Genomic DNA, 26,992 nt, shown 5'->3' with positions numbered 1-26,992 from the left:
ATGCCTGTGTCTGTTATCTACAAATGGCTGAGGAATTATAGGTTGAGAAGGGTGGAGGAGGAGGAGTGAGGGAGACTGTGGGGAGGGGGTGGGGGTGAGGTCATGTGACATCGCAGCAGCTGCTAGCCTAAGAATTTCTGTTTTCTCAGTTAGAGAGAGAGAACGAGCGAGAGCACGGAGGGGAGAGAGAGGCGGCGTGCGTAGTGTGTTGCTTTGTTAGATAAGCTCTACACGGTCTTTGTGAGACAGGAAGGCAGCCGGGCAGGCAGGGAGAGAGTGGACGGGCAGGACGAGAGAGATAGGCAAGGAGTGAGTGAGAGAGAAGGGAGCAGTAAGATGGTGTGTGTCCTGGCGCTCGTTACCGGTGCGCACTGGGCTGGGCTCAATGAGAAGATGCAGGCATGGGAGATGCAGGCGGCTCCACTCCTTTGTGCAGTAAGAAGCTTCGATCACACTTTTTTTTATCTGTGAGGGGGGTTCTTGAACCGCTGCGAGAACTCCGGATGTGCGCCTCTGCGTGTATTTGTCAGGCTGCGTGCTTGTTCGTCTCTTCTTTCACTGCTACTCACATTTGTTTCTGTTTGTGCTGTGGTTTATATGTGTGGTTGATACAGTCAACCATAAGCTGCTGTCTCTGTAGTTACTCATTTAGAAAAAGTTCCTTGAATATGTCCTCCTGACTTTGTCGGACTTTCCCTAAATAAGGAGGGAAGAGTAGCACGCTATTGTCTTAAGTCACGTTACTGGAATGGAGTTGAACTTGGTGTGTGCTTTTGCTTGTTTGCCGGTCTGTCACCAGGCTCTGTGTGTGTTACTTTAGTGATTCCATTATTAATTGTTTGCTGGGTTCATTGAAAGTGCACTGGGTAACTGGGAGGTTACAGGCAGGACAACTTGAGAGGTGTTGGGAATGCTATTCACTCTCTCATGCCTGACTTGCCACTGTGTGTGTATCCACTTGAAAACACACACACACACACACACGGTGCTCTGCTTCTGCTCTCTTCTCAGAAGGGAAAATGATCTTTTTACAGCCCTCTCAGGCTACATCCACAATAATACATTTTCACTTAAAGCAGTGTTTTTAAAATGAAAACAATCTCCGTTGTGCACACTTTCAGAAATGGTCTTCAGCTTTGCTAACCTAACCGCAAATCACATTGACCATTCACTGGACAGGCGTGTGTGATGCAAACATGAAACGCATAAAAGCCACTGAAAATAACAAAAAAGTATAAGAGCGTAAATTGCAAAGCAAATCTGGCAACATTTTAGAGTGACAGGAGTACCCACACGAGTAAAATATAATCCTAAAATGAATGGGAACTGTAAAATCTTAGCTGAATTTTTGTGACTGATAAGATCGGTAAACAAACGTGGGCATTTGCACCATTGTTTACAAATTTTTCTGTTTCTGCCCAACCAAATCCTGGAGTTTTTATACTAAATGCAGGACTGTTCCAAGAAAGTTTTTTGTTTTCAGAGGCCAAAATTACCCGAGTAGTGGGGATGCTAGGCTTAAATATAGAAAAAGTACCCTTAAAAGTGAAAATGTACCTTTGTCGCTCTGCTAGGCTTCTGCGGAAAACTGAGATCTGAACTTGCTTGCCAAACTGCTACTTTTTAGTAAGCAGATCTTAGTCATCATGTTCATTGAAAGTTCATTTTAAATGTTGTTTTTAAGGGAGAATTCAGAACAACTGTGTGTATGTTATTGTTTGTGTAACAGAAGCTATTCGAGTCTGAAGCTAAACTGTCCTCCGAGCCTTCCTTTGTGTGTCCGTGCGTGCGTGTATGTGTGTTTTGCTTGAGCACGTAGGGGTATCAGACACCGCTCTGGCATTTAGGGATTCCACTGACCGTGGGGCTGTCAACATGGTGTCACTTTTCAACACACACATACACAGGAAGGAAGGAAAGGACAGACCCTCTCAGCCCTCCTCACCCTTTCTAACCCCTTCAGCCATCAGAGCTTCTTCTAGCCCAGACTGTCATCAATTTCACTTTTATATTAAGTCTGTTTCTCTTTGCGACGCAGCATTTTCTTTTATTGGTAGTGTTTTTTTGTTTTGTTTTGTTTTTTTCAATTAAGCTCAGTGTCAGTGTGAGAAACATTTTCTTAAGTGATGGTTATGTGAGGGAACCGAAAGGCACTCTGAATATTTTTGTGCTGAATTTTTTAAACAAATATGATATTTCTATTTAAAGGTAGTAATGTTGGCGCATGCTCAGTAGAGGAGCTATGTAAACTCTATGACCATGGACCTCTGGCACACATGCAGTCAACTGCAGCTCTTTGAGCAAAACAAAGAGTGACCTGCCCTCCTAACCTCTCACCTCTGACCCTATGCCATACAGCCAAAGCCCCTCTGCTCCTCAACCCCACCACCGATCCCCCATCCTCTCCAGCTGTCACAAACAGAAACCCAGCTCCACACGCTGTATTTTTATTTACACAGATCCTCATGCCTTGAATTTTTTCTCATTCTTTAATGGAAATGCAGTATTGGTCCCTAATACTTTTCCATTCTCTTCCTTTGTTCTTCATTTGTAGGCATGAGCCATGAGCCAAAGTCACCATCATTAGGAATGATCTCCACGGCGACCCGTACCACGGCGACGGTCAGCCCTCTTACCCCGTCACCTCTCAATGGCTCTATCGTAGCCAATGGAAGCCCAGCTGCCCAGTCAACTCATTCGGGATTTGCTGCAGCCCTCCGTAAACTGGCAAAACAGGCAGAAGAACCGCGAGGTAAAGCCAGCCGGCCCATATGACAGGGATGTTACACGGAACTGAAAGTTGAATTCTCATCTAAAATCTGATCTGTAGTGCCGTAGGAAGAGTTCCTTTCACATAAAGAAAGAATTATTTTTATTTTTATTGACAGAGATCTTAATAGTTTTATATGCACTATCTGAGTAGTGTAAATTTACAGACCAATATATAGTGTTTATTTAAATGTGAGCATTTCCTGTTGTGTTTTTCACTTGAAAAATGATGTTTAACTGTTAGAGCTGGAGTAGCCTCGATATGGTCATATCAGACAAACGGTGCTTTTAAAGGATATGAAGCTAAAGGAGCTTTTCTCAGACAGAAGGTGAACTGAGGGGCAGAAGCAAGAGCCAGTGTGAGTAAACTACAGGTCATTTTGAACAATGATTCATGCAAATCAACTCTAGTATTCCAGGAAAATACATAATAGGTCCCCATACGACGTTAAGGTTAGAGTTTCTAATTTGGGTATTAAGGTCAGACTGTAAAGTGGTTAGCTGAAAATATTTTGATAATACCAAACCCTGTTCCAGGTGTGTCTTATATCTTAATCTTGCTTCACATAGCCATACTTGGTGTTTTGCACTTCCTGTAAGCTGTCTGTGGGTTGTATATTTAGCCTTTTTGTGTCCACATATATACTTATAGATATATATGTTTTTATATATATATATATATATATATATATATATATATATATATATATATATATATATATATATATATATATATATATATATAGATGTATATAGATGTATATGTATGTATGTATGTGTATATATATATGTATGTGTGTGTGTTTATAGAAGTGCTCATATTTGTGCATGCATGTATACTCCAAGACCAGCATAGCTGTGTTCAACTGTTATTAGCAATGTAGGGATATCCACATAGGGTTAAATTAGTTGGTGTCCCCACAGAGGCTGGTATGAAGGGAGCCACTCTAGCTGACCCACTTAATGTGCTGTATGTGAATCCATGTACACTTGGGCCTGCTTGTCACTGTGTGTGTCTTGACTCTCCAACTCACTGTCATACATACTTCCTTGTCAGTGGTTACACACATGAAACTTCACTAGAATTGCTCTGTTGGAGCTGTATGAATGTGAAATAACCACTAAGTGGTTTAGTTGCTTGTTAATAACTGTAAACCAACCAGAATTCACTCTTCAGATGTTTCATTTTAAATGTTTTTGTGGATTTTTGCTTGTAGATTTCTGGCTTTGTTTTGTTTTTGTTTTTTCATTTTATGCAAAACTAGTCTCTCCACTACGTAGACCCATGCAAATATGTCTTAAATATGTGTACCCGAGTGTCACCGGTGCATACGTAAACATACAAATAAGGTTATAAACTACATTCTACACAAGAGAACCTCAATAGGACGACATTATTTGTGAGTGTGTGTGTGTGTGTTTGTATATGTGGCTCTGTGCCTTGGCTCCAGAGAGGCTCAGCTACCCCAGCTGTCCACCCTTGCTCTGGCTCCTAAATCAGATGGTCCCCTCCTTTCTGGCTGTCCCTGGACACCTTGCTCCCCAGCCCACTACAGTATGGGACCCAGAACCGTGCAGACGATTTATTACACCCATAGAGAGCACTCAGACCCAACCTCTCCTCACCTCCCCCTCAGTACTTCTTTCCCATCAACTCTCTTCACTCCCTCCACCCTGCATGCCAGCCCCTTTACTTTGTCACAGTTTTCTCTCTCGCTCTGTCAAACACTGCCTTTTCATTTTTATTGTGGACTCCTTTTTATAAATGCAGCTTTTCCCTTATTTTTGTTACAAGGCCCCCTTTTCTTAGTTGGTAGAGTACACAGGGAAAGCAAAATACAAGTTCTTGTGTGTTTCTATTTTTTGTTGTGTTAAAAGGTGAAAAAAGTGTGTGAATTACAGATTGAAGTAGACAATCTGTAATTCACAATCTGCCAAGACAGAGAGCTTCTGTCTATGTCATACAAATACTTGATCCTGTCTGATAAAAACTTCACCACCTTTTTATTAAAAGAACAAAAAAGAAATCCCCTTTATTATTTTGAGTCCTGCTGACTGTTTCCTCGTTGAAGTAGGATGTGACGTGTCAGTGAGTCAGCCATCAGGCATAAGGGCTGACTGCCTGTGTTAGGAGCACCATCTCCAGGGTGGGCAGAGAGACACGAGTCCCCCTGAAGCTCAAGCCCCTTCTCTGTCTGCAGAGCCTGTATTTATACAGAGTACACACCCAGTCACCCCACACATACAAACAGTTGCCTTTTCAACTGTGTAAGCCTCGTGATTTCTTTGCATGCTGCAGCCTGCTGTCCTCTCATTACCTTTTGACTCAGCCTCTCTTTCTCACTCACCCTCTGTTGATGCTGTGAGGTAAATAGTGCAGTATATACAAGGTGCCATGACTCAGTGTCCTCGGGTCTGAAGGAATTAGTTAGATTTGAGTACAAGTATCACTGCCACCGGCTGCTGAACTGATTTAAGACCCTGAGCACGACTGCTGTTTATATACAAACCCACACACCCATTCACGCGCACACACATACATTGTCACTTGTCTGTGGCGAGTATAATGAATAGCTCTGTGTACTGAGTGCTGCGTTGAAGAGGGGAGGTGATGGATAATGAGTATCGGAGCAGCATAAAGGACACACTCTCATCCAGTGCACACTTGCTTGAAAACACACACATATGCTCACAAATGCACACAGACACAGTTAACACACTGCCTCAAAGAGGCAGACCTGCTGATATCTGATTAATTAGGCAGCCCTGGGTTTAATCTTCTCTGTTGTTTCTTCTTACTCACTCATAGACACATAAACATCACAAGAGTTTCATGGCTGTGTCCATACCAACCGTAGTGCACTGCCTGGAGAGAACATGAAGAGAGGGAAAATAAAGGTATACAAGATAGTTGGAATGAGCTGGCTGGATAAAAGAGGGATAGGAAGTAATTAGTAGATTTGTGAAGAACCTGGGGTGTCGGTCATATTGTGTGTATCTGTATGTGTGTGTGTGTGTGTGTGCGTGTGTGGCCCGAGGCTTCCCTTGTTTCTGGGAGCCCAGAGCATGCTGGGACAGCGGGGCAGTGTGTCTATGACCTCTCCATCTGGAGCCTGCCTGGAGCTCGCTCAGCCTCGCTGTGCTCAGTGTGTGTGTGTGTGTGTGTGTGTATGTGTGTTTCTCAAAGGCAAAACACTGCAGGCCGTGACTGTCCCTGAAACACTTACAAACAAGCTTATTTGCGTCCCCTTTCTTCCTAACTCTATCTATACACAGCAGCCTTACACCTCTCCTGATTTTGGCGCGGCATTTAAACGTAATGTACCGTTTGCACCGTCAGCCGAAGGGACAGAGGATAGCTCCTCTTATTTCCATCCGCCATCTTGTACCGTCTTCCTTTCTCTCCCTGGCACAGCAATACACACTGTGTGCCTCTCCCCTCCCCCAACACAGCGATGCAGATTACAGGCTTTGTGTTGTGTTGTCAGTGCATGGCCAAGACTGTAGTAGCAGGTGTGTGCAATGTTTTTGTGTATGCGTGTGTTTGTGTGTGAGAGTGCACGTGTTGAGGCTTGCGCTAGTGCATGCTGGTGAGGCGGCATATGGATGCAGGGTTGGCTGGGCACTGCTATGCACACCAGGTGTGAAATGGACTGTTTAATTAAGTGCTGATGTTGTTGTAATGCATGCTGGGAGGAAGGAGGGTGGAGGACGAGGTGTGGGTGGGTGGGTGGAAGGGAGCAGATTCTGTTTGGCTGTCTTGAGAGGGGTGTTGCTGGTGATGGTGGCGGCAGAGGGTTGGTAGGTGCCTTTTGGCAACACTGAAAGATTTTTGTGTTGTGTTGAATACTGAGGAGTTGTGTCAACTTTTTCACTGGGTCATTGGTCTGCCCAGGAACACCTCTGACTACGACTTCGTTTGTTCATTGCTTCTGTTGGGTGCATCGTGTGTGTGTGTGTGTGCATGATAGTGCAGCTCAGCTTGAGCGGTCAAGTGTGGAGGCAGTCTGGGAGAGTGGGACTGTTAATAGAAGAGGCGATAGAGAAAGGAGCCTCACATTAATCACAGGCAGCTTGGGACTAAGACAGCTTTCTCTCCCTTTCTGTCTTTTCCTTGCTCTTTCTTTCTCTACCGTCTCCTACGGCTTCTCTTTTTCTTTTTCTGCAACCCCCTCCATTCAACCCCGTCATCACACCACACACACCACGATACACTGAGCAAGTGACAATCAGTACTGCTAATGAAGTGAAGGTTGAGAGCTGATGAGCCTGTTCTAGACCCTGGGGAAAACAGCTTGTGCTTTATTCCTCCTACTCCTCCTGCCTCTTCTCGCTCCCTACAGGGTCACCATGTATGGCCATCTTCTCTCGGTATAGGTAGAATGGCAACCAGGTTAGTGCCAGTCACACACCTCATATATGTGATTTTTTTCCCCCTCCTATCATATGGCCATAGTAATGTGGGGGAAAAGGTGTGCCCCCCCCCCCCCCCCCCCCCCCACACACACACACACACACACACACACACACACACATTGATATGGACATTGAAGGAAGGAGGTTAAAAATGGTACACATTTAAACATGCAGCCCCTCTCGTAGACATCCCCAGTTGCTATTGCTTGCTGCAAGTACTGTGTGTTTATAAAAATTGTGCATCGAGCCTGACAGATTTACGTCTGCTTGGCAAGCACTGTGTTTGACGAACAGAAGGAAAACGAAGGAGGGTGTACGAAAAGTTGGTAGGTGGGTGGTGGTTGCATGGGGTGTTGTTAGAGAGAAGGAGGGGGGAAGGATAGAGGAATAATAGCTGTTTGTGGTCCTTGTGTACGAGTGTGCGTATGCATCGCGGAAGGACGCTTAGAAGAGCACATCAATTCTGCAAGCTGTAAGAAGAGAATGAAGCCGTTTGGTAGAAGGCACTTGTCTCTTTTATTTCCTCCTCACCCTCACGCGCTTCTCTTCCTGCTCTCTTATTTAGTCTGCCCTCCTCTTCTCTGGTCTGCTCTGCCTCTACATAGAAAAGGAGGAGGAAGAGATGGGGGGGGTGAGCGAAATAGATGGAGTATAGGTCTGTTGCTTAGCACCCCCAACTTCCCCCTTCCGTGCGTGTGCACACGCACACACGCACACACACACACACACACACACATTCACCTCTTCCATTCCTCCAGCCTTATTTGTTCCCCATCCTTGTGTATGCATGTTGTGAGCGTGTGATGAGTGAATAGGCTGTGACACTAGAGCTGTATTAAGTGTACCTCCGTTCCCCTGGCTGAGTGGGCTGCTATTGATTGGCCTTGTCTTGCAGGGTAGAGTAATGGCTCTCCGAGGTGAGGGGGGAGAATTAGGCCACTAATTGCCATTGTGCAGACAAGATATGACTTCCCCCCCCCAGCAGCCGCCCCACCACCATCTGCACCCCTTATCTCTCTGCTTTCCTTTCTGCTACTACTTCTCGCCTCACCTCACGCTCCTTTTGCACACTCACTTTATTTTCTCTCCCCCCAAATGCTCCCCATCTTCTATCGTTTTTCACTTTCGTGTCTCACTTCATGTATCGTCAACCATCTTCTGGTCTCACATACCTTGTTTGTTTTTTTTAACTCCCCCCAAAAAACCCCAACACTGCCAGCCTTACCACCACTTCCCCTCACACACAGATTTGATTTATCAGATTCTCTGATTTTCCTCTAGACATCACCTCGCTGCATTTATCGATTCTTTCCATTATTGAGTATTAGTCAGAGTTAAGTACTTAAAATCAGTCAGTGTCCTGACCACACCTACCGTAAGCTGACGCTGTCTGTTAGGTTTTGTTGCCATGGAAACCAATGGAAGAAATGGCCGCTGAGTAAAGATGTGCTTTTTTTTTTTTTTTTTTTTTTTTTTTTTTTTTGTTACAGGAAGCTGCCCTGAAACTGGCCTGAGGTTTCAGCTGCTTTTTATTTTAAATGTCTGCACGTAAACAGTCTAATGCACAAAAACACTCATGCTTGAGCGCTCATCATTGCAGTCTTCTTTTTTTTTCTTTTTTACACCACCAAAGTGTGTGTCCCATAGAGAGGTTTTGACCCACTTTGACTTTGTAATGCAGAGACATACAGCAATACTGTCCTGTCAAAGAGAAAGAGGATGTTGGTAGAAAAGGGGAAGAAATTAAGATTAAATGGGCAAAACATGAGTATCATTTAAAACAAAAAAAAGAAAAGAAAAGGAAGACCCAACAAAGGCTGTGGCCTGCTGGTGAGGAGGTAGAGTTGAAGGGATATAGAAAAATGTGACCGTATCATAGGAAAGATTTACAACTTGAGGGAGAAAAAGCAAAATGTGTAGAAAGTAAGGCATGTGACCAGACCGTGACCCTGCGCTACAGGGTTTCCCTGGAGGGCTTTGTTAATGTGGCACAGCTACAGTGGAGCAGAGAAGCTCATTGGGCCAGCTTTTCACCACCTGCTGTGCGTGTGTGTGTGTGTGTGTGTGTGTGTGTTTATATGTATATGTGTGGCGGGGGGATTTCAGTCTTTGGCTACAAGCGCCACATACATACAGTATGGCTGTTGAAGCTGTATTCTTGTAGTGTGTGTGAATGTGTGTTCTGCATGTGAAGGCTGTGTGACTCTCACAAGGCTGCTCATCCTGATCATTGTCACTTCCTAATAGGGGCCTTGGGCTATCCATCTGGCCCTCGGTGTGTATATGTGTGTGTTTACACCTGTGTGTGTGTGTTATCCATTGCTTTTGTAACGTTCCAAACCCTTTTTTCATTCCCTTGTGAAAGAATCAGAATCAGAATACTTTATTGATCCCTGGGGGAAAGAGCTACAGAATCATGTTAATTTTACCTTTTACCAGTAGAGGAAAACTGGACTGTCATCTTATTTCTTACAGACTTTGACTGATCCTACTTTTTTTTTTTTTTTGTTTCTCCAGCTGCATCCTCCATCAGCAGTGAGTCACCACCAGTGTCTTCACCAGCCACCAATCACAGCTCTCCAGTCAGTACACCCAAGAGGGGTCCTCTTGGTCCTGGTCCTGTCCTGGTACCCCCAGCAGGCCACACTGTGCCAAACACTCCACCTGTAGTCACCATTGCTCCAACAAAGACCAGCAACGGCCTATGGAGAAGCGAGGGGCGCCAGGTAAATATTTCTTCAGTGTGGCCGCTTGTATATGTACATGGATAACATAGATGGCCTGTCTATAAACGTCTCATCACCCACTACCAACTAATGGATTTGTGCGTTAAACATTGCCAGCTGCCACTGGGACATCGAGGTGACAGCCTCAATGGCCCATAACATCTGTGCCCCTTCGCCCCCTCTCCAACTTGGCCCTTAGACCAGCCCAACCACAGTCCCAGGCTTGGGCCTCCTGTAACCATTCAAGCTCTCCACCGGCCTCACCCCTTTCACCTAAGCAGTCAAGTGCATCGTCTCCCTTGTCAACCTGGCACCCACTCATAGTGGGGAAGAGAGAAAGAGGGAGAGCTGCTTGCTTTGATAAGGAGTGGATTATGGATTATGGCCTTACTTTAAGCCGCCTTATCTCAGTTTAGGGCTAATAGTTCAGGCCAAGTGCACGGTTATGAACAGCACTCGGCAACATGCGGAAACTCTCTGAGCGGCTGACGGTTCCCTGGAGACAAACAGAAGGGGGATAGTGAAGAGGGAATAAGGAGGTCAGCCAGGCAGCAGTGTGTGGTAGCATTCAGACCATTGTCCTCTCTTTTGCAAACCCCTCCTGACCCCCCCCCCCCTCTCTCTAGCTATAGTTTTTATGAAATGAACCTTTTGCAGTACAGGGTCAGTTAGAGCTGCAAGGGACAGACACACAGGAAGCCCTTGTAGAGATGCCACCATTTTTGTAATTTTGTTAGCACAGAAATTTCAAAAAGGACGGACGAAAAAGAAAACCGGCAAGAATGCCCTGTTGCTCACAATTTAAGGGCAGTAATGTGAACAAGAGGTAGGGGTGACTGGCTATGGGCTCAAGGGACAGCAACAGGGTGAAGCGACACCCCGTCATTGTTAGGGTGCCGCTTCACTCAGCACTCATAACTCACACAGAGCCAGAGAATCCTTAAGGATACACACACACATCATCAAAATCTTCCTGTAAAACAAAGATGACTTTAATGGAACTTTCTGTTACTGAATCACACAAACGGTTACAAACAGAAGGAGCAGTCAAGTTCCGAGAACCCATGCAGCATGTCCGGGAAAACTTGTCTGTTGCTGTGTGTACAAATTAATGTGTTCTGCTTTCACTGCTTTAAAAGAGCATTTTAGTGTCTCTCAGGCTGAGAGATGAGTCTGTCTTTCAGAGGGGGGTAACAGGCAAGGCAGTGAAGAAGGGAGGGCTTGGTGCGTTGGCATTTTGCTTTAATGACTGCAGGAGTCTGCTCCCGCTGCTGCCTGTAATTGCTTTATAATTGGCAATTTGGATTCATGGCTCCATCTGAGAGGCGTAAACGAGCACTCTACAATGCGCGGGGTCTCCCACCCTCACTGAGGGTTACAGGGGCCTGGCTCACACAGAGGAAGATGGCTGTTAATGGATGTGTCTTTGAGTTTGAGTGCTTGTATTTGTGCACAGTAGTGTGTGTATATGACAGGCTACTGGAGAATAGTGCAGGAATAGAAGGCCATGTATTTTAGCAGGTGAAAGGTCAAAATGGGATGGCTGCTTGAATGTGTAGGTGCCTGAGTTGACTATAAGGTGCCTTTCTCATAGGATGGAAGGTTTTTCTCTTTGTTGTTCATGTTTTTTTTTTTCATGGCCCTGATATATGTAGAAGCTACATGTTTTTAGGTAGGCATGCATCCGTACATTAATCCATACATGTGTACATGTATATACAGTCAAATGGATATCAAGCTCAAAATGTGTGTACATGACAGATATAGGCTGAATGCAGGTTTCCAAATTGCTTTGATCAGTTTGAATGTAAGTGGCTGAGATGGACGTTTCAAGAAAAAAACATATTTGTTTCAGCCATTCTTCAAAGATCCCACATCGCTCTCGAATCTTTGCGCATAGTTTTAGTAATTTTTTGGCATGCTAACTTAACCTGGCAGAGTTTACCCTTTGCCTACGAATCTCACAACACCATACATTATACCAATCCTGGTATATTAGTATTAGTTATGTTAGCATTCGTAATGCATTCTTGTTGTTGTTGTTGTTGTTGTGTTTCCTTCTGATGGTAGTAGTGCAATGCATACTATCAGACACTGGTAAAATAAAGGAGAATTTACATTTTAATACAAAAACACTAGTGTACACTATTATTATCATTATTTAAAATCTATTTAATGACTATCTGAAAATGTGAAAATCACGAGCATCTCTTGTTGGCATAACTGGTTGCCCTTCAGTGACAGTGAAAATGGTGAAAGGAAGAAGCTGAAACCAGTCCAGCACCAGCATTTGTTGTTTTATAGGCTTCTTTGTCTGATCGTCTTATGAGACGATTTCTGTGAAATTCATTGGAAAGGAACACTTAATTCAATTTCTGTGTTAATCTATGTCTGGGACTTGCACCAATTGACAGTTATTAAGTCATAGTCATGTTTTTAAAACCGTGATTGCCTCATGACACACAAGTTGTGTGTAATGCAGAATATCAACTACTGATCACCAGAAAAATACCAGATAGTCGTTGGTCAGGTGTGTGTGTGTGTGTGTGTGTGTGTGTGTGTGTGTGTGTGTGTGTGTGTGTGTGTGTGTGTGTGTGTGTGTGTGTGTGTGTGTTTTCTTTTATTATTGTATGCCATCAAAAAAGGTACTGGTTGTGTACTGGGGACACACAGTGAAGGAAAGGTGCAGCAACTGTCTGATTCAGACAGTTGCTGACTCTCCACACCATGTAACGAGCATGCGTAAATAAATGCCCAGTATATTCATGCAGTCACTCAAAGTGATTGGGCTGTTTTATCCTATTCCGATCGCTTGTCATCAATCAATCAATCAAGTGATAGAAATCAATTACTGTAACTGTCAATGTACGGTTTTCTTTCACAATTATTACTCACTGATAGTTCAAGCTCATAATAATGAAGAGCGGATGGGTTGAGGAAATACACACACATTGCACCTTAAAGTTAATGTGGGTTCAGAAGAGAAAGAGTTACAAGGGCTTTCGGGACAGCCACAAATCAGCAGTGTTGGTCAGCAAGGCTGTGCAAAAAGGAATGAGGTGGAGCAAAGAGCAAACAGAAACTGCGTTTTCTTTCAAAGTCACTATCTGATCGAGTTTTAACATATGTGAAGTGCTTTTTCAGGTGACTGCTGGGAGCAGCGGGGAACAACCAGCTCTCCCTGTGTTCATAAGGCTTGAAAAGAATGGCGATGGCAGTGGAGGGGATTATAGAGATGGGTGCTTTGAGAGAATCAAGTGCCACACTGTTTAGCGAAGCGCAACAAATAACAAGGAGTAAACAGTAAGATTTTGTGGGGAGTGGGGGTGGGGGTTAAGAAACAGGGTTATGTGGGGAGTCTAAACATTAGAGGCATTTAATACTGGATGTTAGCGCATCAGTGTCAGTCTGGGTCAGTGGTTGTGGAACAGGATGTGGAGGGTAATGGCTCACTAAATGGGATTTGTTTTATCAGAGGCAGTGGTGAGAGAGAGGGTCATACTGCTGTAAGGTCTCTCTCTAATCCCAGGGAGCCCAGAGGTTAATTTAGTGGGGCAGGAACTGCCTTCCCCTCTTGTTCACCTTCTTTATGGCTTAATCTCTTTCTTTGCTTTCTCCCCTCTTTTTCTTCTTTCTAGTTGTTCCCTTGCCAACTTCTAGTACCATTTTGCGAAACAAGAGATAAATGTTCCACCAGTCCTACGAAAACCCTCCTTACCTGTATATTCATATATAAACATCTTTCTTGTTCAACTTACAAGGGTTGTAGCGTTTTTCACTTCTCCAATTGCATTTGTAGTCAGAGGGAAACTGTAGCTTCTGAAAATGCACTCCCACTCCCACAGCAGGATGTCTTTGTAGCTCTGAAACGGTGTATGTGCCTGCTGAGTGTCTGTGTGTGTTTGTTGTGGGATTGGATAAGTGAGACCAGGCTTGCTGCCAGAGGGAGGGAGGGAGGTGAATGAGAAGGAAGAAAGAGAAACAGAGGCAGAGGGATGTTGCTTTTTGGACTTTGTTGTCTTCCCTGTAGATGTTGCTCTGCACGCACGCTGATGCGCATACACGCACTTTGCTAAGATCAAAGTTAAGATCTCTAGAAGCACGGCTGTTGTCTACCATTACCACATCCTCATCGATCATAAGGATGACATCTCTTGTTTACAATTAGAGACAAAAACAGTGAGGCTTTTTTCTTACCCCTGTCTGCCTGCTTCATCCATTTTACCAAATATCCTCCTTGGAGATTTGTTGAGCTGTCTATTTTTACAGGGAGGTGGTATGTGTGAGAAAATGTACAAAAGTGCCTGAGGTAGGAAGCAAGAGTGAGGAGGCTGCTTCACCACAAGCAGGCCTATTATTTCCCTGTTCTGTCTTCTCGTAAGATGGGTTCCATGAGCAGTGACAACCGTAACGGTCACAGGTCCTCACAAACAATGACTAAGATTCTCTCTGTATCTCTCTGCAGGCTGACGCAGGGCCTCATGGGGCCAGCAGGGAACGTCTGGGCGCAGAAGGAGCCCTCTCCCAGGAAAAGGGTGGCCCCTCAGTCCCTGCACACCTCCTGGGAAACCCCTATGCCTTTGGTCTCACTCCAGGAGCTGTCATGCAGGAGTCACGGTTTCAACCTCTTAAGTGAGTCGATCCCTGCTTTAACATTTTCTATGGATTTGCAAAGTGTACATGTTCATTCAAGGCTGTATTAAAAATACAGCAGCAACACACATGCCTTGTTGACATGGGTGCTGGGAAGCAATTTGAATTTGTATAGTTTCTTGGTAAAAAATATAATGAATTTTCACAACACCGAACACATACAAATTGAAATGACAATTTTTTTTTTCTTGTTTTGTGCTTGTACTCCCTCTGTTACCTTCAGCCTGCCCAGACAGTTGCCTAACGCAGTGCCACCTGGTCCTGTACCAGAGGAGTATCTCCGGGGTTTTCGGCCTTATGCTACAGCCGAGGATGCCCTCCGGATGCCCTCTTTGCCCTTGGGCCTAGACCCTGCCACTGCAGCTGCCTACTACTCCCACAGCTACCTGCCCCACCCTTCAACCTTCGCTTCATACAGGTAGGCCTCTGCATTTGTTGACTTGGCATCCATTTCCTCTGAGAGTGAACTGTGCAAAACCAGCACATACAACTGAAGCAGATATTTGTTCTGCTCGTTCTGCTCAGCAGTAAATGCAGTAATGTATAAATGACCAGATTTCAAGCTCTCAGAGTTAAAATGATGTTTTTTTGTTAGTTTTTTTATGTGTGTATTTATTTAACTAGAAGTAAGATTTTTATGAAGCGTGAAGAAGTTAAAGGGAGATGCAAAAAAGACAGGGCAACACAAATTAAAATGAAATTCCAGATAAAAGACACAGAACAGAAGCACAACAGAAGGAAGGAAGTCTGCAAACAGAAGCGAGATAAGATTGTCTGTTAAAAAGTACATTCTACTACTGAGCACTGGGGGCACCTGGGAGTCTTTGCAAAAGATCAGATCAGTGTTAAATGATAGCTATATGAGTGCAGGCTGTATTTTCTGACAGGCTGTTGCTAAGAACCCTCTTAGAAAATATCTGGCTCAGCTGTATCAGAAAATGCTTAACAGGCTGATTAAAAATAGATATACGTGACTGCTCCAAAGGCTGTAGTAATATTATTTGCATACTTTAGAAGTCTTCTAATGAAAGTTAAAAATAAAATAAAATAAAATAAAAACAGCATTCTTATGTTTCTATTTTGAAGCTGTGTAAGGCCAACCAGTTAAGAGCACAACCCATTTTCCATGTCTATACCCAAGCTAGGCTATGAGAGGAGGAGAGCAACAGCTTGGTTTTAAATTTTTTACTTCATGTCTAGAGCATCTGTGGGTTTGTGAGAAATTATTAAAGAATCCTGTTTATATATCTGGAAAAGGGTCTTGTTCTGAAATTTTTATTGATTGATTTTTTTCGGCATCCTTTTCAAAAGCAACAGCACGATTATTAACAACAACAAAAACAGTCAGAAATATAGTGTGGAATATTTGTTAAATTAATAGAATTTTTCATGGACACTGTGTATGATCATGTGCACTCTGTGTGTATGTTGAAAAGAGCCAGGCTTGCTTTGGGCTGTCTCACAGGCTGTGTGCTCCTGGTCTGTCAACCAAGCAAGATCACAGGACTGCAGCACCCATCACACACTGTGCTGTAATGGATTTAATGAGGGCTTGAGCAGCGGATGCCACACACATACACAAACACACAGCATCAACATACATCGCACTGTCTTCCTGGATGCTGTGTTGTGATTGAGGTTATCTGACAGACACTGTTACTTCCTTGGAAGATGGAAAAGCCTGTGATGTTCCTTCTTTGGAAGATGGAGGCACACAGGTTAATGAAAGTGAACACTGCACTATCACACAGGGAGACTGTCTGACTCCCTCTTTTCCTCTCTTCTCTCTCTCTCTCTCTCTCTCTCTCTCTCTCTCTCTCTCTCTCTCTCTCTCTCTCTCTCTCTCTCTCTCTCTCACTTTTTATCTCTCAGGATGGATGACCCGTTCTGCCTCTCTGCTTTGAGGTCACCTTTCTACCCACTGCCAACAGGGGGAGCTTTACCTCCTATCCACCCCTCTGCTGTTCACATGCATCTACCAGGCATCCGCTACCCTGGAGATTTCACGCACCCCTCATTGTCGGCATTGCAGTCTGACAGGTAAAAGCCTGCTTAATTGATGAGTGCTGTATACAGTCACATTTATTTATATGAGGTATATCAAAGTGGTGTGCTGTGGTCATGGGTTGTCTTCACACACATCATCTTTCCTCTTTTGTTTCTCTCTCCACTCTGTTTTTTTTAGGCTTCAGCTAGAGGATGAGCTGCGGCAACGAGAGAGGGAACGCGAACGAGAACGCGAGCGTGAAAAAGAGAGGGAACGAGAGGCTGAGAGAGAGAAGGAACGGGAGAGAGAACGAGAAAGGGAGAGGGAACGGGAAGAGGCGGAGAGGGAGAGGCAACGAGAAAGGGAAAGGGAGAGGGAGCGCGAGAGAGAACGGGAGAAGGAGAGAGAAAGAGAGAAGGAACTCGAGAGGCAGAAGGAGAGGGCACTGAGGGAAAAAGAGCTGCAGGCATCCAAGGCCATGGAGAACCACTATCTGGCTGAGCTCCATGCCATGAGAGGACAGGAGGACCGAACCAAGCCTGAAAGACTAACCCCTAATCGGGCTGGTATGTGTCCGTGCATCCTACCTAGCCTCTATTGGCTATAGTCTTTTTACCTTTAAAGTGGATATCTCTCTGATATTTCTGACTCTTCAAAGCTGTTTTATAGACCAAATAAATACACAAAATTAATTTTTGAAGTAATAGTTTCATGAATGTAATTATCTGTTATAACATAAATGTTAAATTCTTATATACCAATCTTTCTCTACAGACAAAACCAAAGAGCCCGCTCTTCCAGCTCCCAAACCAGTCCCACCAGGAATCCATCCGTCTATAGTCCAATCACATCATGGTCTAATCTCAGGCCACAGCATCTACATGGGGCCTGGCACTGCAGGAACAGGGCTTGCAGCCTCAATGATTGCTCAGAGGAAAGACGAGGAGGAGAGGTGGATGGCGCGGCAACGCAAGCTGCGTCAGGAGAAAGAAGATCGTCAGTGCCAGGTGTCTGAATTCCGCCAGCAGGTTCTGGAGCAGCACCTGGACTTGGGTCGGCCAGGTGACACTCCAGATCACAGGACGGAGTCGCACAGGTGAGACTGCACGCTTAACTTGTTTCAGTCCAGCCAATTTGTGCAAAAATGTCATACAACATAGCATGTAGTTGCAGTATTTATTTTCTCCTGTTATCTGATAGAGACGAGCAGCTTTTGGGGCAATGTGCTCACTATTTCTGGGGGTTTTTGGCTGGCTCTGCTAGTCTGATAGGGACAGTTGTGCCTGTGGTTTTGAAGTCTTGGAGGCTGGCAGGCTTTAGAAGTTTGTTTTCAGGCAGGACTGTAAAAGAGTAAGAAGCTTCACATCTACTCTATATCTGTCCAAGCTCCCTTCCAGGCCTGACATGTAGAAAAATAATAGGCACTGTTTAGGCATTGTTGTAGGTTATGAAGAGGAATCCTGATGACTGCTGTTTCATGAGTTGACATGAGTAGGGGGTTCAAATAGCCAGCAAGTGGAACTGCTAAGATACACAAGGGCTAATACCTTTTTCATCCTCTCACTCTTGCATAGCATAAGCCCCAGACCTTATTTGTTACTGTGCCTCTGTGTGTGTTATTGTGTTTGATTCAGAAATGAGGTTGTGGTTCATGCTGGTAGGACACACACAAGATACACACGTCTGCTATCGGTAACTTACCTACAGTATAATCGCAGAATCACAGCTGACAGGCTGCAGATTGCAGATAAGACACATTTACTCAGTGACACACACACAAACACACAGAAAAGAAAACACAAACAGGAGGCATAGATAATTTGACTGGTCATGCAGTGCCTGCTCCTGCCAGGTTTGATTTGGAATGAAGTTTGAGACAGTGTCCATCAGTCTGCCATTACCATTTCCTTTCCCCCCACTGTATCATTCTTTCCTTTACAACCTTGCTCTCCCTTTAAGGCTATTTTCTTCTACTCTCATCATTTAACGTGAGCCCTATTCTAATAATTCATTGTTCTTCTTAAGCTCTCTCTGTCAGTTCTTCTCTTCTCCAGAAACCTGTTAGGAGAACATTGCTCCGGCCTCTTCCTCAGTATACTGCTCGCTTCCTGTGTGTGCATGCCTCACTACAAGGGCCTACCAGATCAAAAACAGCTCTTTATATCTGGAGGACAGTGTGTGTGCCTTGGCCACATTCTCACTCTGCTCTGGGCTACTCTGTCTGGGCTTGATAACACTGCTTTGCACAGACACGCAGATCCACAGACATACTGACATGGATGAAAGGAAGTAGGCAGGGCATATGGGCAAATGTTGTGCGTCCCTGCATAGCATGCATGATTCAGAAACACTATTTCTCAATTTTAGAAGAGATATGGGTGTTACCCTGCATGTATAACAGATTAATAATTGCTGTTCCATTGTATCTCTGCAGACCAATACCTAATCATCATGAACCAGGAAACAGGGAACTCAACCCTCTCTTAGGTGCCCCTCCACCTCTCATCTCCCCCAAACCTCCACAGCCACCGCGTGAACATCACCCTCCGCCTCCTACCACCCTGTGGAACCCTGCATCTCTTATAGACACAGCCTCAGAGTCGAGACGTAACCATGAGCCCTCAGGGATGGGACACTATGAGCTCAGTCGGCTGCCCCCAGGACCCTCCAGATATGAAGACGGAGCCCGAAGAAGAGACGGTGGTGCAATGGAGAAATATCCTCCTTTGAGAGGTCCCCCAGGTCTGCCTGAGCCCAGCACATACCTTGCTGATTTAGAGAAATCCGCCCATTCATTTTTGAGCCAGCAGAGGGCTTCCATGTCTCTCTCCAGCCAATATGAACTGGAGGGAAGCCTGAAAACCAATGCTGGAATAAAGAGCCTCCAGGGTCACCCAGGGTATAGTAGACATGGACAAGCAGTGGTTTCTGGGCCAGCAATGGGACTGGGACAGGTAGCCTCATTGGGCATGGTCCCAGACGCAAAGCTGATCTATGACGAGTTTCTTCAGCAGCATCGGAGGCCTGTCAGCAAGCTGGACCTGGAGGAGAAGAGGAGAAAGGAGGCCAGGGAGAAAGGTACTTACCCACATACTATGATGAGATGTATAACTTGCTTGGAAAATCAAAGATCAGTTCTTTTTTTTTTTTATAGATATAGAACTGACATCGTCATTAGAGAATTTAAAGAGCTGAGTGTCAGGGGTGACCTCTGTGTTTGCTGCAGGGTACTATTATGAGCTGGATGACTCATACGATGAGAGTGATGAAGAAGAGGTGAGAGCCCACCTCAGGAGAGTAGCAGAGCAGCCTCCACTGAAACTGGATGACTCTACAGAGGTAAAAAGATTTTCCAACACATGCGCTTTTGCATGATTGAAGAACACAGAAGCGCTCATGATGAAACATCACAGTAAGATGATTGTTTTTCTCATCTCTGTACAGAAACTGGACTTTCTGGGAGTGTTTGGCCTGACCACAATGGGCCGACGGGATGAGCTGGTGCAGCAGAAGCGAAGGAAGAGAAGGAGGATGCTCAGAGAGCACAGTCCCTCCCCACCTGCCTCACAATCAAAACGCACTCCTCCACCTCAGCTCAGCACACGTTTTACCCCTGAGGAGATGGACCGAGCGCCAGAGTTGGAGGATAAGAAGCGATTCCTCACCATGTTTAGACTGTCCCATGTGACCGTACAGCAGAGAAAAGGTAAGGCAATTTTTAGTGAGAAAGAGATTAGAGCATTCTACACTTTTGATTCGCTTACTCATTTTTGCTTTAACCCTCCAGGTAGGTAGGTAGGTAGGTAGGTGTGTGTGTGTGTGTGTGTGTGTGTGTGTGTGTATATATATATATATATATATATATATATATATATATATATATATATATATAATTTTATAAAAAAAATTTTTTTTTTTTTTTTAATAAATGTGCATCTTTTAGTTTTGCTTTTTTATGGTTGGTGGAAGAGCTAACCTTGCCTATCAGTGCATGAGTGGCTTCCTCATTGCAAAAGGAAAGATCTCCTGTATGAAACGGGCCATGCTTGTTGCCTTCAATGAGAGAGTTTCATAAATTGGAGATACAGACTACTGTTCCCTGACACTGACAAATGTTTGAACATTATATCAAGGAATAACAGGGCACACATCTATATGCTTTGGCAATCTAGCTAGTAACTCGTACAGCACAGAACTGCCCCAGTGCCTTTAACGCCCCATACCAAACACCTCCATCAATTATTCATATCTTTTCTCTTTGACATCTCATTTCAGCAGTGTGAAGAAGAAGACTGATTGCATGCTCATTTAGCTAATAGAGAGTACTAGTCATTTTCAGTTCATCCTACATCTCATTAATGCTTTACTTCCATTACCTTCTCTCGAGGTAGCTTGCTGACTTAAGCCTCAAAGGAAATAAGGGGTTGAAGTGATCTTGTCAGTGCCATATACCTATATTAAATGCATCGTATTGAACATATTTTTAACATAACATATATATTTAACAATGCATTCCAAAAATTGACTTATGTCAGGGTTCTCTTTACACGGCCAAAATGTGCCTAAATTTCAAAAATAGACACCCATGCACTGACTGAATTGGGAGGGGCGGCAGTAGGCTTACAATGATCTTAGTCTAATACTCTTCATTTATTCTTCATTTACTGTTTCCTAATCACAGATGACATGCCTCCCACACTGTCAGGCCACCTCCTTTTACACACACACACATCGCACTTGGCAAAATGAGTGCTACTGAGTGAAATTGGAAATAAGACTAGGACTGATGCAAAATGTGTTTTTTTTATTTTTTTATTTCTTTATTTTATTTTTTTTCCTGTTTTAGATAATGAAAGGGTAGTGGAGCTGCTACAGGCAATTAAAGAAAAGACTGTGACCTTGGATACCATCAGACATGCTCCACATCCACTGTGTAAAAGTCCTCCAACTCAGATCTCTAGTAAGTTACGTGCTAATGAACATAAACACACACAACTTGTCATCCCTGAAGTAATGTTAAAGTGGTGCTAATCTGTGTAATGCAAATGAAGAGGGGTTATAATTGGGGCCGTGAATGTGAAGATGTAAAGTAACAACAGTTTCTCATTGCATTGTAATATTGTGGATCTTGACCTCATCAGCACAAACATATGTTTAAATGATTGCAGATCCTGCATTCTCCCAGCCTCCCTCTGAACCAGAGGAGCACCACAGTGTCAGACCACGCAGCCCCTCCTCACATTGCCCAACATCCCCCAATGGGCATCCAAAACCCCTTGGGGACACATTAAGACCAAAGGCACCCCCTTCTCCAGCTGTCTACCCAGACAAGGCCCGGGGGCCCAGTGAGGGACCGATCTCAAAGAGGAGCTCCAGCCTGCTTAACAGCTTGAGGCCCCCACTCCCCCTGCAGGCTAAAGAAGGTCATCACAGCATCAATGGACGCATACAACCACGGGACTTCGCCCCAGAGGAATTTGCCCAGCAGTTCCACGAATCTGTGCTACAGTCCACTCTGCAGAAACATAAAGGTAAAGAGCTCAAAATAAGGTCTAATAGGCATCTTTGGAAAGGTGAATACATGGAGAGCAGGCCAACATAACTTTTGGAGAGACTATCAAATATGAAGAAATGATGGAAAATATCCCTATGTGTAAAATATGAAATTGATGAAATGTAACATCTCTTTCTTCTCCTCAACATTTGTCCATTAGGTGGAGCCGCAGGGGTGTCAGAGTCATCCCACCTCCAGGAGTCCTCTGTTCACTACAACATTCCCGAGCTTCAGGGCCCTCCTGGCCGACCACCACAGCCACATTCACAGTCCAACTCAACTCCACAGTCATTTCCACATCCACTTTTGCACTCTCACCCTCAGCCCAACGGGCAGCACCTCTCGATGCCTCAGCACAGGGAGGCATCGGGGATGAGGGAGGACATGTCTGGTCCAGAGGACTCTGAAGAGGAAGACGAGGAGGAGGAAGAAGAGGCTTCAGTTTTCAAGTGGCAGGGGATTGAATCTATATTTGAAGCTTATCAGGAATATGTGGAAGGTAAGTAGCTGAGGTGCCTGTGTATTACATGGACTGATATTAGATCACTTTACATACATAAACAGCTTTAACAGTCCCTCTGTTATTATCACTGTATAATTTTATGAGGGATTAGAGGTTTTCTTTATTCTTTGGAATATATACTGAGATTACTGATTGTGCACAAATCCATATTATTTTGCATATGTCATTGATTTATCCCCTAAATCAGAATTACTTGTTTTAGATCCAACTATACATTTTTTCCATCATTGAGCATGATCTACAAATATGCAAATTGGCCCCGCCTTCACCTTTTAGCTCTTTGCCTGCAGCGAGGCCCTACTTTCCTATTCACTCCTGTGAACCCCACTCAACTACGCATTCTCCTGCTAGATGTAAAGAGGCACAGTGCTAATATTCAGTGAAGAAAAAGAAAAACACAGTGCTTAAACTTGTAAATCTGAATGTGTGGAGCACTTTGTTCCAGCAGGTCATGAAAAAAAGTCACAAAAAGCTTAAAAACACCCACAATACATTGGGTAATCAATCGCATATATCAAAAATAAAACACTGAAAGTAAGGTAACTAACTGTAGTCAACATCTGTAGTTTCTATAAATAAATTATGTCATATAAATACATTTCTGGATGGAAAAACTACAGTAGAAATAAAGAATATTAAAGGCAACCACACATTTCTGGTTTATTACCACTGCACATGCCTGGGAAAAGTAAATAAAACAGGTAATAATAATGAAATAATGATTTATGAAGTTTGAAAGAGTTGTCACATTATTTCTGTAATGTTCTGTGTTTTCGTGTCACTTCCTTATGAGTATAATGTATATCCTATTTTAAGTTGTTGTAGCATTCTGTCACCACTAGAGGGTAGTAGTCATTGTTCATTTTACACAATTCAATTTGTATTTAGTATTTGTACAAGAAAATTAGTGAAAAATGGTTGAGTTGATCTCTAATTACTCCCAGTCTCACATTCACAGCCTGCCACTAGTGTATTTTAAGACCTTTAACAATGAAGGCAGGAGCCTGAAGACATTTGCAGCAGATTATCCTGCATCTATTTAGATGGTCCAAATTCTGCTAATCCTGTTTTTCTTCATTTTCTCTTATTCCCTTTTCTGATCCAGAGCAAACTTTGGAGCGACAAGTACTGCAGAGCCAGTGTCGAAGACTAGAAGCTCAGAACTACAACCTTAGTCTAACTGCTGAGCAGCTGTCTCATACCATGGGGGTAAGACAAGCATACGGAGCCACTTAAGCTGAGGCCAGGAAGTCAAAATATTTACTACATAACTGCAAGTGACTTAGCAGCGGCGCTCTGCTAAGAAATTATGAGCATGTATAATAGGAGTGGGTGCACAACTTTACTTATTTTCGTAGATCAGTGGTTTCATAAATAGCAGAGCAAAGTAAAAACTTATACTTTACACTATTGGCCTCTTCTGATTAATCACTGGAATCCAGACAGCTTTTCTTTATTACACTCATATCATTGCTTTTCTGTTTTTCACTTATCTTTGTAAATATTGTTATATATAGCACAGGTTTGCCTTCTCATGAAGATCACTGTGAATTAAAATATATATATATTCTTATATATTTTTAATGTCCTTGGTTACCTAGGAGCTGATGTCCCAAAGACAGAAGCTGGCAGTGGAAAGAGAGAAGCTACAAGCAGAAATGGAACACTTCAGGAAGTGTTTGACGCTGCCACAGACACACTGGCCAAGAGCCGGCCATTATAAAGGTTACCCTCCGAGGTGACCATGACGCTGATTTTGATAGCCCTTGGGCCCCAGCCTCCTCCCCTTTCAGACTGACTCCCAGAGTTTATTTTTAATGGCCTGGTCCTCATAGCTCCATGGAGGATAATACGGCTGGCTAGATACGATGAATGAATGAATGGAGTGAATGGATGGATAGATAGATAGGTGAATGCAGAGGAGACCGGACCATTCAGTGAAGTACAGGCAGTCTTTGGATTATGGGTCAACAGGGACTGCACCACAAGCCACTAATGTGTGCCAATGTAGCCAACTCCAAGATCAGTGAGTGTATGGGGCAGAAAAACCTGAAGATCAACATGACACCTGCTTTTCATTCTTCAGTCCCTGCTGCGCTATTGTTCAGTCCCTGCATCCCTCACCGCCACAGCTACACAGACAATCCTGCCAATGAGGGAGCAGCTACCCCCAGAGGGGGGTGTCGTTACAAGACTTGAAAGCTCCAAATCTCCAAATGAAGACCTTTGGTCATTTGGGACTGATTTCTTTTCTTTTTTCCTTTTATTTTGTGGCCACATGAGCTTTTGAACTGGAAATGCACTTAATAAAAGCTGAAGAACTACCTGGTGGTACTGTGTTACAACAAAGAACTGTTCAAATTAGGGAAGAACTTAGAAAATGCACATTTTTGGAAAGAATTAAGTAAATGTTTTATTTCGAAATAGAAAATTTCAAAATAAGAATTTTAAAAGGTGCTTAAGCCTTGTATTGTATATAATATGAAGACTTAAAAAGAATTTTGTATGTTTTTATTACTTTAATCATTGTTCTTTTAAAAGAAAAAGCCTGCCATTTTATATGTTTATGCTTTTTGGGTTGAAAAAAAAGAAAGCCTTGCTTTTAGTGTTTGTACTGCTGCTGGCTAGAACAGCTTGTTTTGAGACATTTAGCAGAGTGAGAGGAAGCAGGATGCATTCCTCTTATTCTGTCCCAGCACTGCGCAGCTGAGACCCCAGCCACAGCCACCTTATCTGGCCTCTGAGCTCAGCAAAGCTTACTTAGAGGTCCTGAGATGTGGCTCATGCCCTCCACTCCCCCTTCATTCACAGCAGTGTGTCTCTGTTTTAATGCCCATTTCATCAGCTCCTCCCAGTCAGCTTTACTGTTGCTGGCATGACCAGTTAAGTACTCATGCAGAAACCAGATCCACAGCCACTTTTTTTTTTTTTTTTTTTAAACTTGATTTTCTTGATTATTGTAAGACATTTTCTTACACAGCCAGCAGATAAATCTTGCTTTATCCTGTTTTTGGACCTTCACTTTACTTTGTATGACGCATAGCATTGAACTCAAACACACGATATGACGGTTTGCGGTATGCCTTACAAGATCAAGCCCCTGTCAGCAGCCATGAGACGAAATGGTGCCAAAATAATGATAAAACTATAGCATAGTAAATTATTAGTTGCAGTTGGGTAGCCAAACATACAAACCAGAATGGCCATCTTATACTGCTGAATATGTTTGACATAACATCATCTACTCTTTGCATTTCTCTATTTTTAGGACGCTCTCCACCCACACAAAGTTGCCAAGATGTCCTAGAAACCAGGCAGGACGCTTAACTGAGCAGCTCCTGGTACATTTAAAATCAGAAAGGTTTGCTTTACCTTGGATATCTGTTTACAACCTCCATCTGCCCCCCATCTTCCTAATGAGATTTGGCTCGTATTACAGTGACTTTCTACCCTGTAATTCATCTTGTCTCCACCTTATGGTTCTATGTGCACTTGGAGACCTCAGACACAGTGAAATGATGTGTCTAGGTCATCGTTTGACTTGTGTGGTGGTGGGATGTTTGATGTGAGTGGGTTAAGGATTTCAGTATTTGCAAATAAAAACTTTAAAAATGTACCAATATTTAATTTATTTTTTAAAAAAAGTACTGAAGCACAACTTACCCCCTTACATACACTTTTTTACAAGTGCCTCAAGAATTTGGGAGCATGTGAATGAGTTTCCGTCTACAGGACAGACATTACATGACATAACATCAGTGATCAGGGACTTTGCATATTACATCCAAGTGTCTACTGTATGTCATACCTTTCAAATATGTACAAGTCACCAACAGATACCAAGTTTCTTTCATCCAAATGAGTCACAAGACAATTTTTTTTTATATATAAATGACACGTAAGCCAGTTTAGAGGAATACAGAGTGTAGTCAGATTTTTTTTTTTTTACAAAGAAGAAAGCCAACAGCGTAATCTATCTGTAAGTGAAGGAGCATGCATGCTGAGGTAAGCTGCCATTGAGCTGGGGAGGAAGGTGCAGTGTGGTAAGCCTCTCTTGCTCAGCCTCCCCGTGTCTCCAACCCACGCACGCTCATGCAATAGCCCCATTACTCAGTGGAGGATGTCTAGATGCTGTGAAATCCTGTTTTTAAAATGTACTTGTTTGAATTCATTGTAATGTAATATATTCTTTGTTGAATGTAGTAATTAGGTATTTATGAATATATGGCTGTGATTTCAGACAAAAAAGAAAATAAAATATTTCAAAAATGTTAAATATCAACCTTTGTCTCTTTGTGGGTTCTGGTTTAACAGCTGGACATTTTGCTCTGGAGATTAGGAAACGGATTCATTTTCGGTGCAAT

At 43.5% G+C, this 26,992-nt stretch overlaps 1 protein-coding gene across 4 annotated transcripts in view; it reads left to right on the top strand.

Annotated features, from left to right (window-relative positions):
• gse1b (Gse1 coiled-coil protein b) overlaps positions 1-26,876 on the top strand; it is a 166,750-nt gene extending 139,874 nt beyond the window's left edge. For 3 of the 4 annotated variants that reach the window (XM_080885775.1, XM_080885778.1, XM_080885776.1), the window contains 15 exons: positions 2,555-2,752; positions 9,703-9,911; positions 14,377-14,543; positions 14,788-14,982; positions 16,437-16,604; positions 16,750-17,117; positions 17,326-17,647; positions 18,986-19,629; positions 19,778-19,890; positions 19,996-20,257; positions 21,398-21,511; positions 21,720-22,082; positions 22,266-22,604; positions 23,734-23,837; positions 24,230-26,876. In XM_080885775.1, coding sequence (XP_080741901.1) covers positions 2,555-2,752; positions 9,703-9,911; positions 14,377-14,543; positions 14,788-14,982; positions 16,437-16,604; positions 16,750-17,117; positions 17,326-17,647; positions 18,986-19,629; positions 19,778-19,890; positions 19,996-20,257; positions 21,398-21,511; positions 21,720-22,082; positions 22,266-22,604; positions 23,734-23,837; positions 24,230-24,370 — 3,707 coding nt within the window. In that variant the 3' untranslated portion in view covers positions 24,371-26,876. Of the gene's footprint in view, positions 1-156; positions 436-2,554; positions 2,753-9,702; positions 9,912-14,376; positions 14,544-14,787; positions 14,983-16,436; positions 16,605-16,749; positions 17,118-17,325; positions 17,648-18,985; positions 19,630-19,777; positions 19,891-19,995; positions 20,258-21,397; positions 21,512-21,719; positions 22,083-22,265; positions 22,605-23,733; positions 23,838-24,229 lie in introns of those variants that run through there. The other variant, XM_080885777.1, reaches the window with a different exon arrangement.
• Positions 26,877-26,992: the final 116 nt, after the last annotated feature.

This window comes from Rhamphochromis sp. 'chilingali' (genome assembly GCF_963969265.1).
Source record: "Rhamphochromis sp. 'chilingali' genome assembly, chromosome: 6".
NCBI lineage: Eukaryota > Metazoa > Chordata > Actinopteri > Cichliformes > Cichlidae > Rhamphochromis > Rhamphochromis sp. 'chilingali'.
This window is presented reverse-complemented; position numbering and strand designations above follow the sequence as displayed.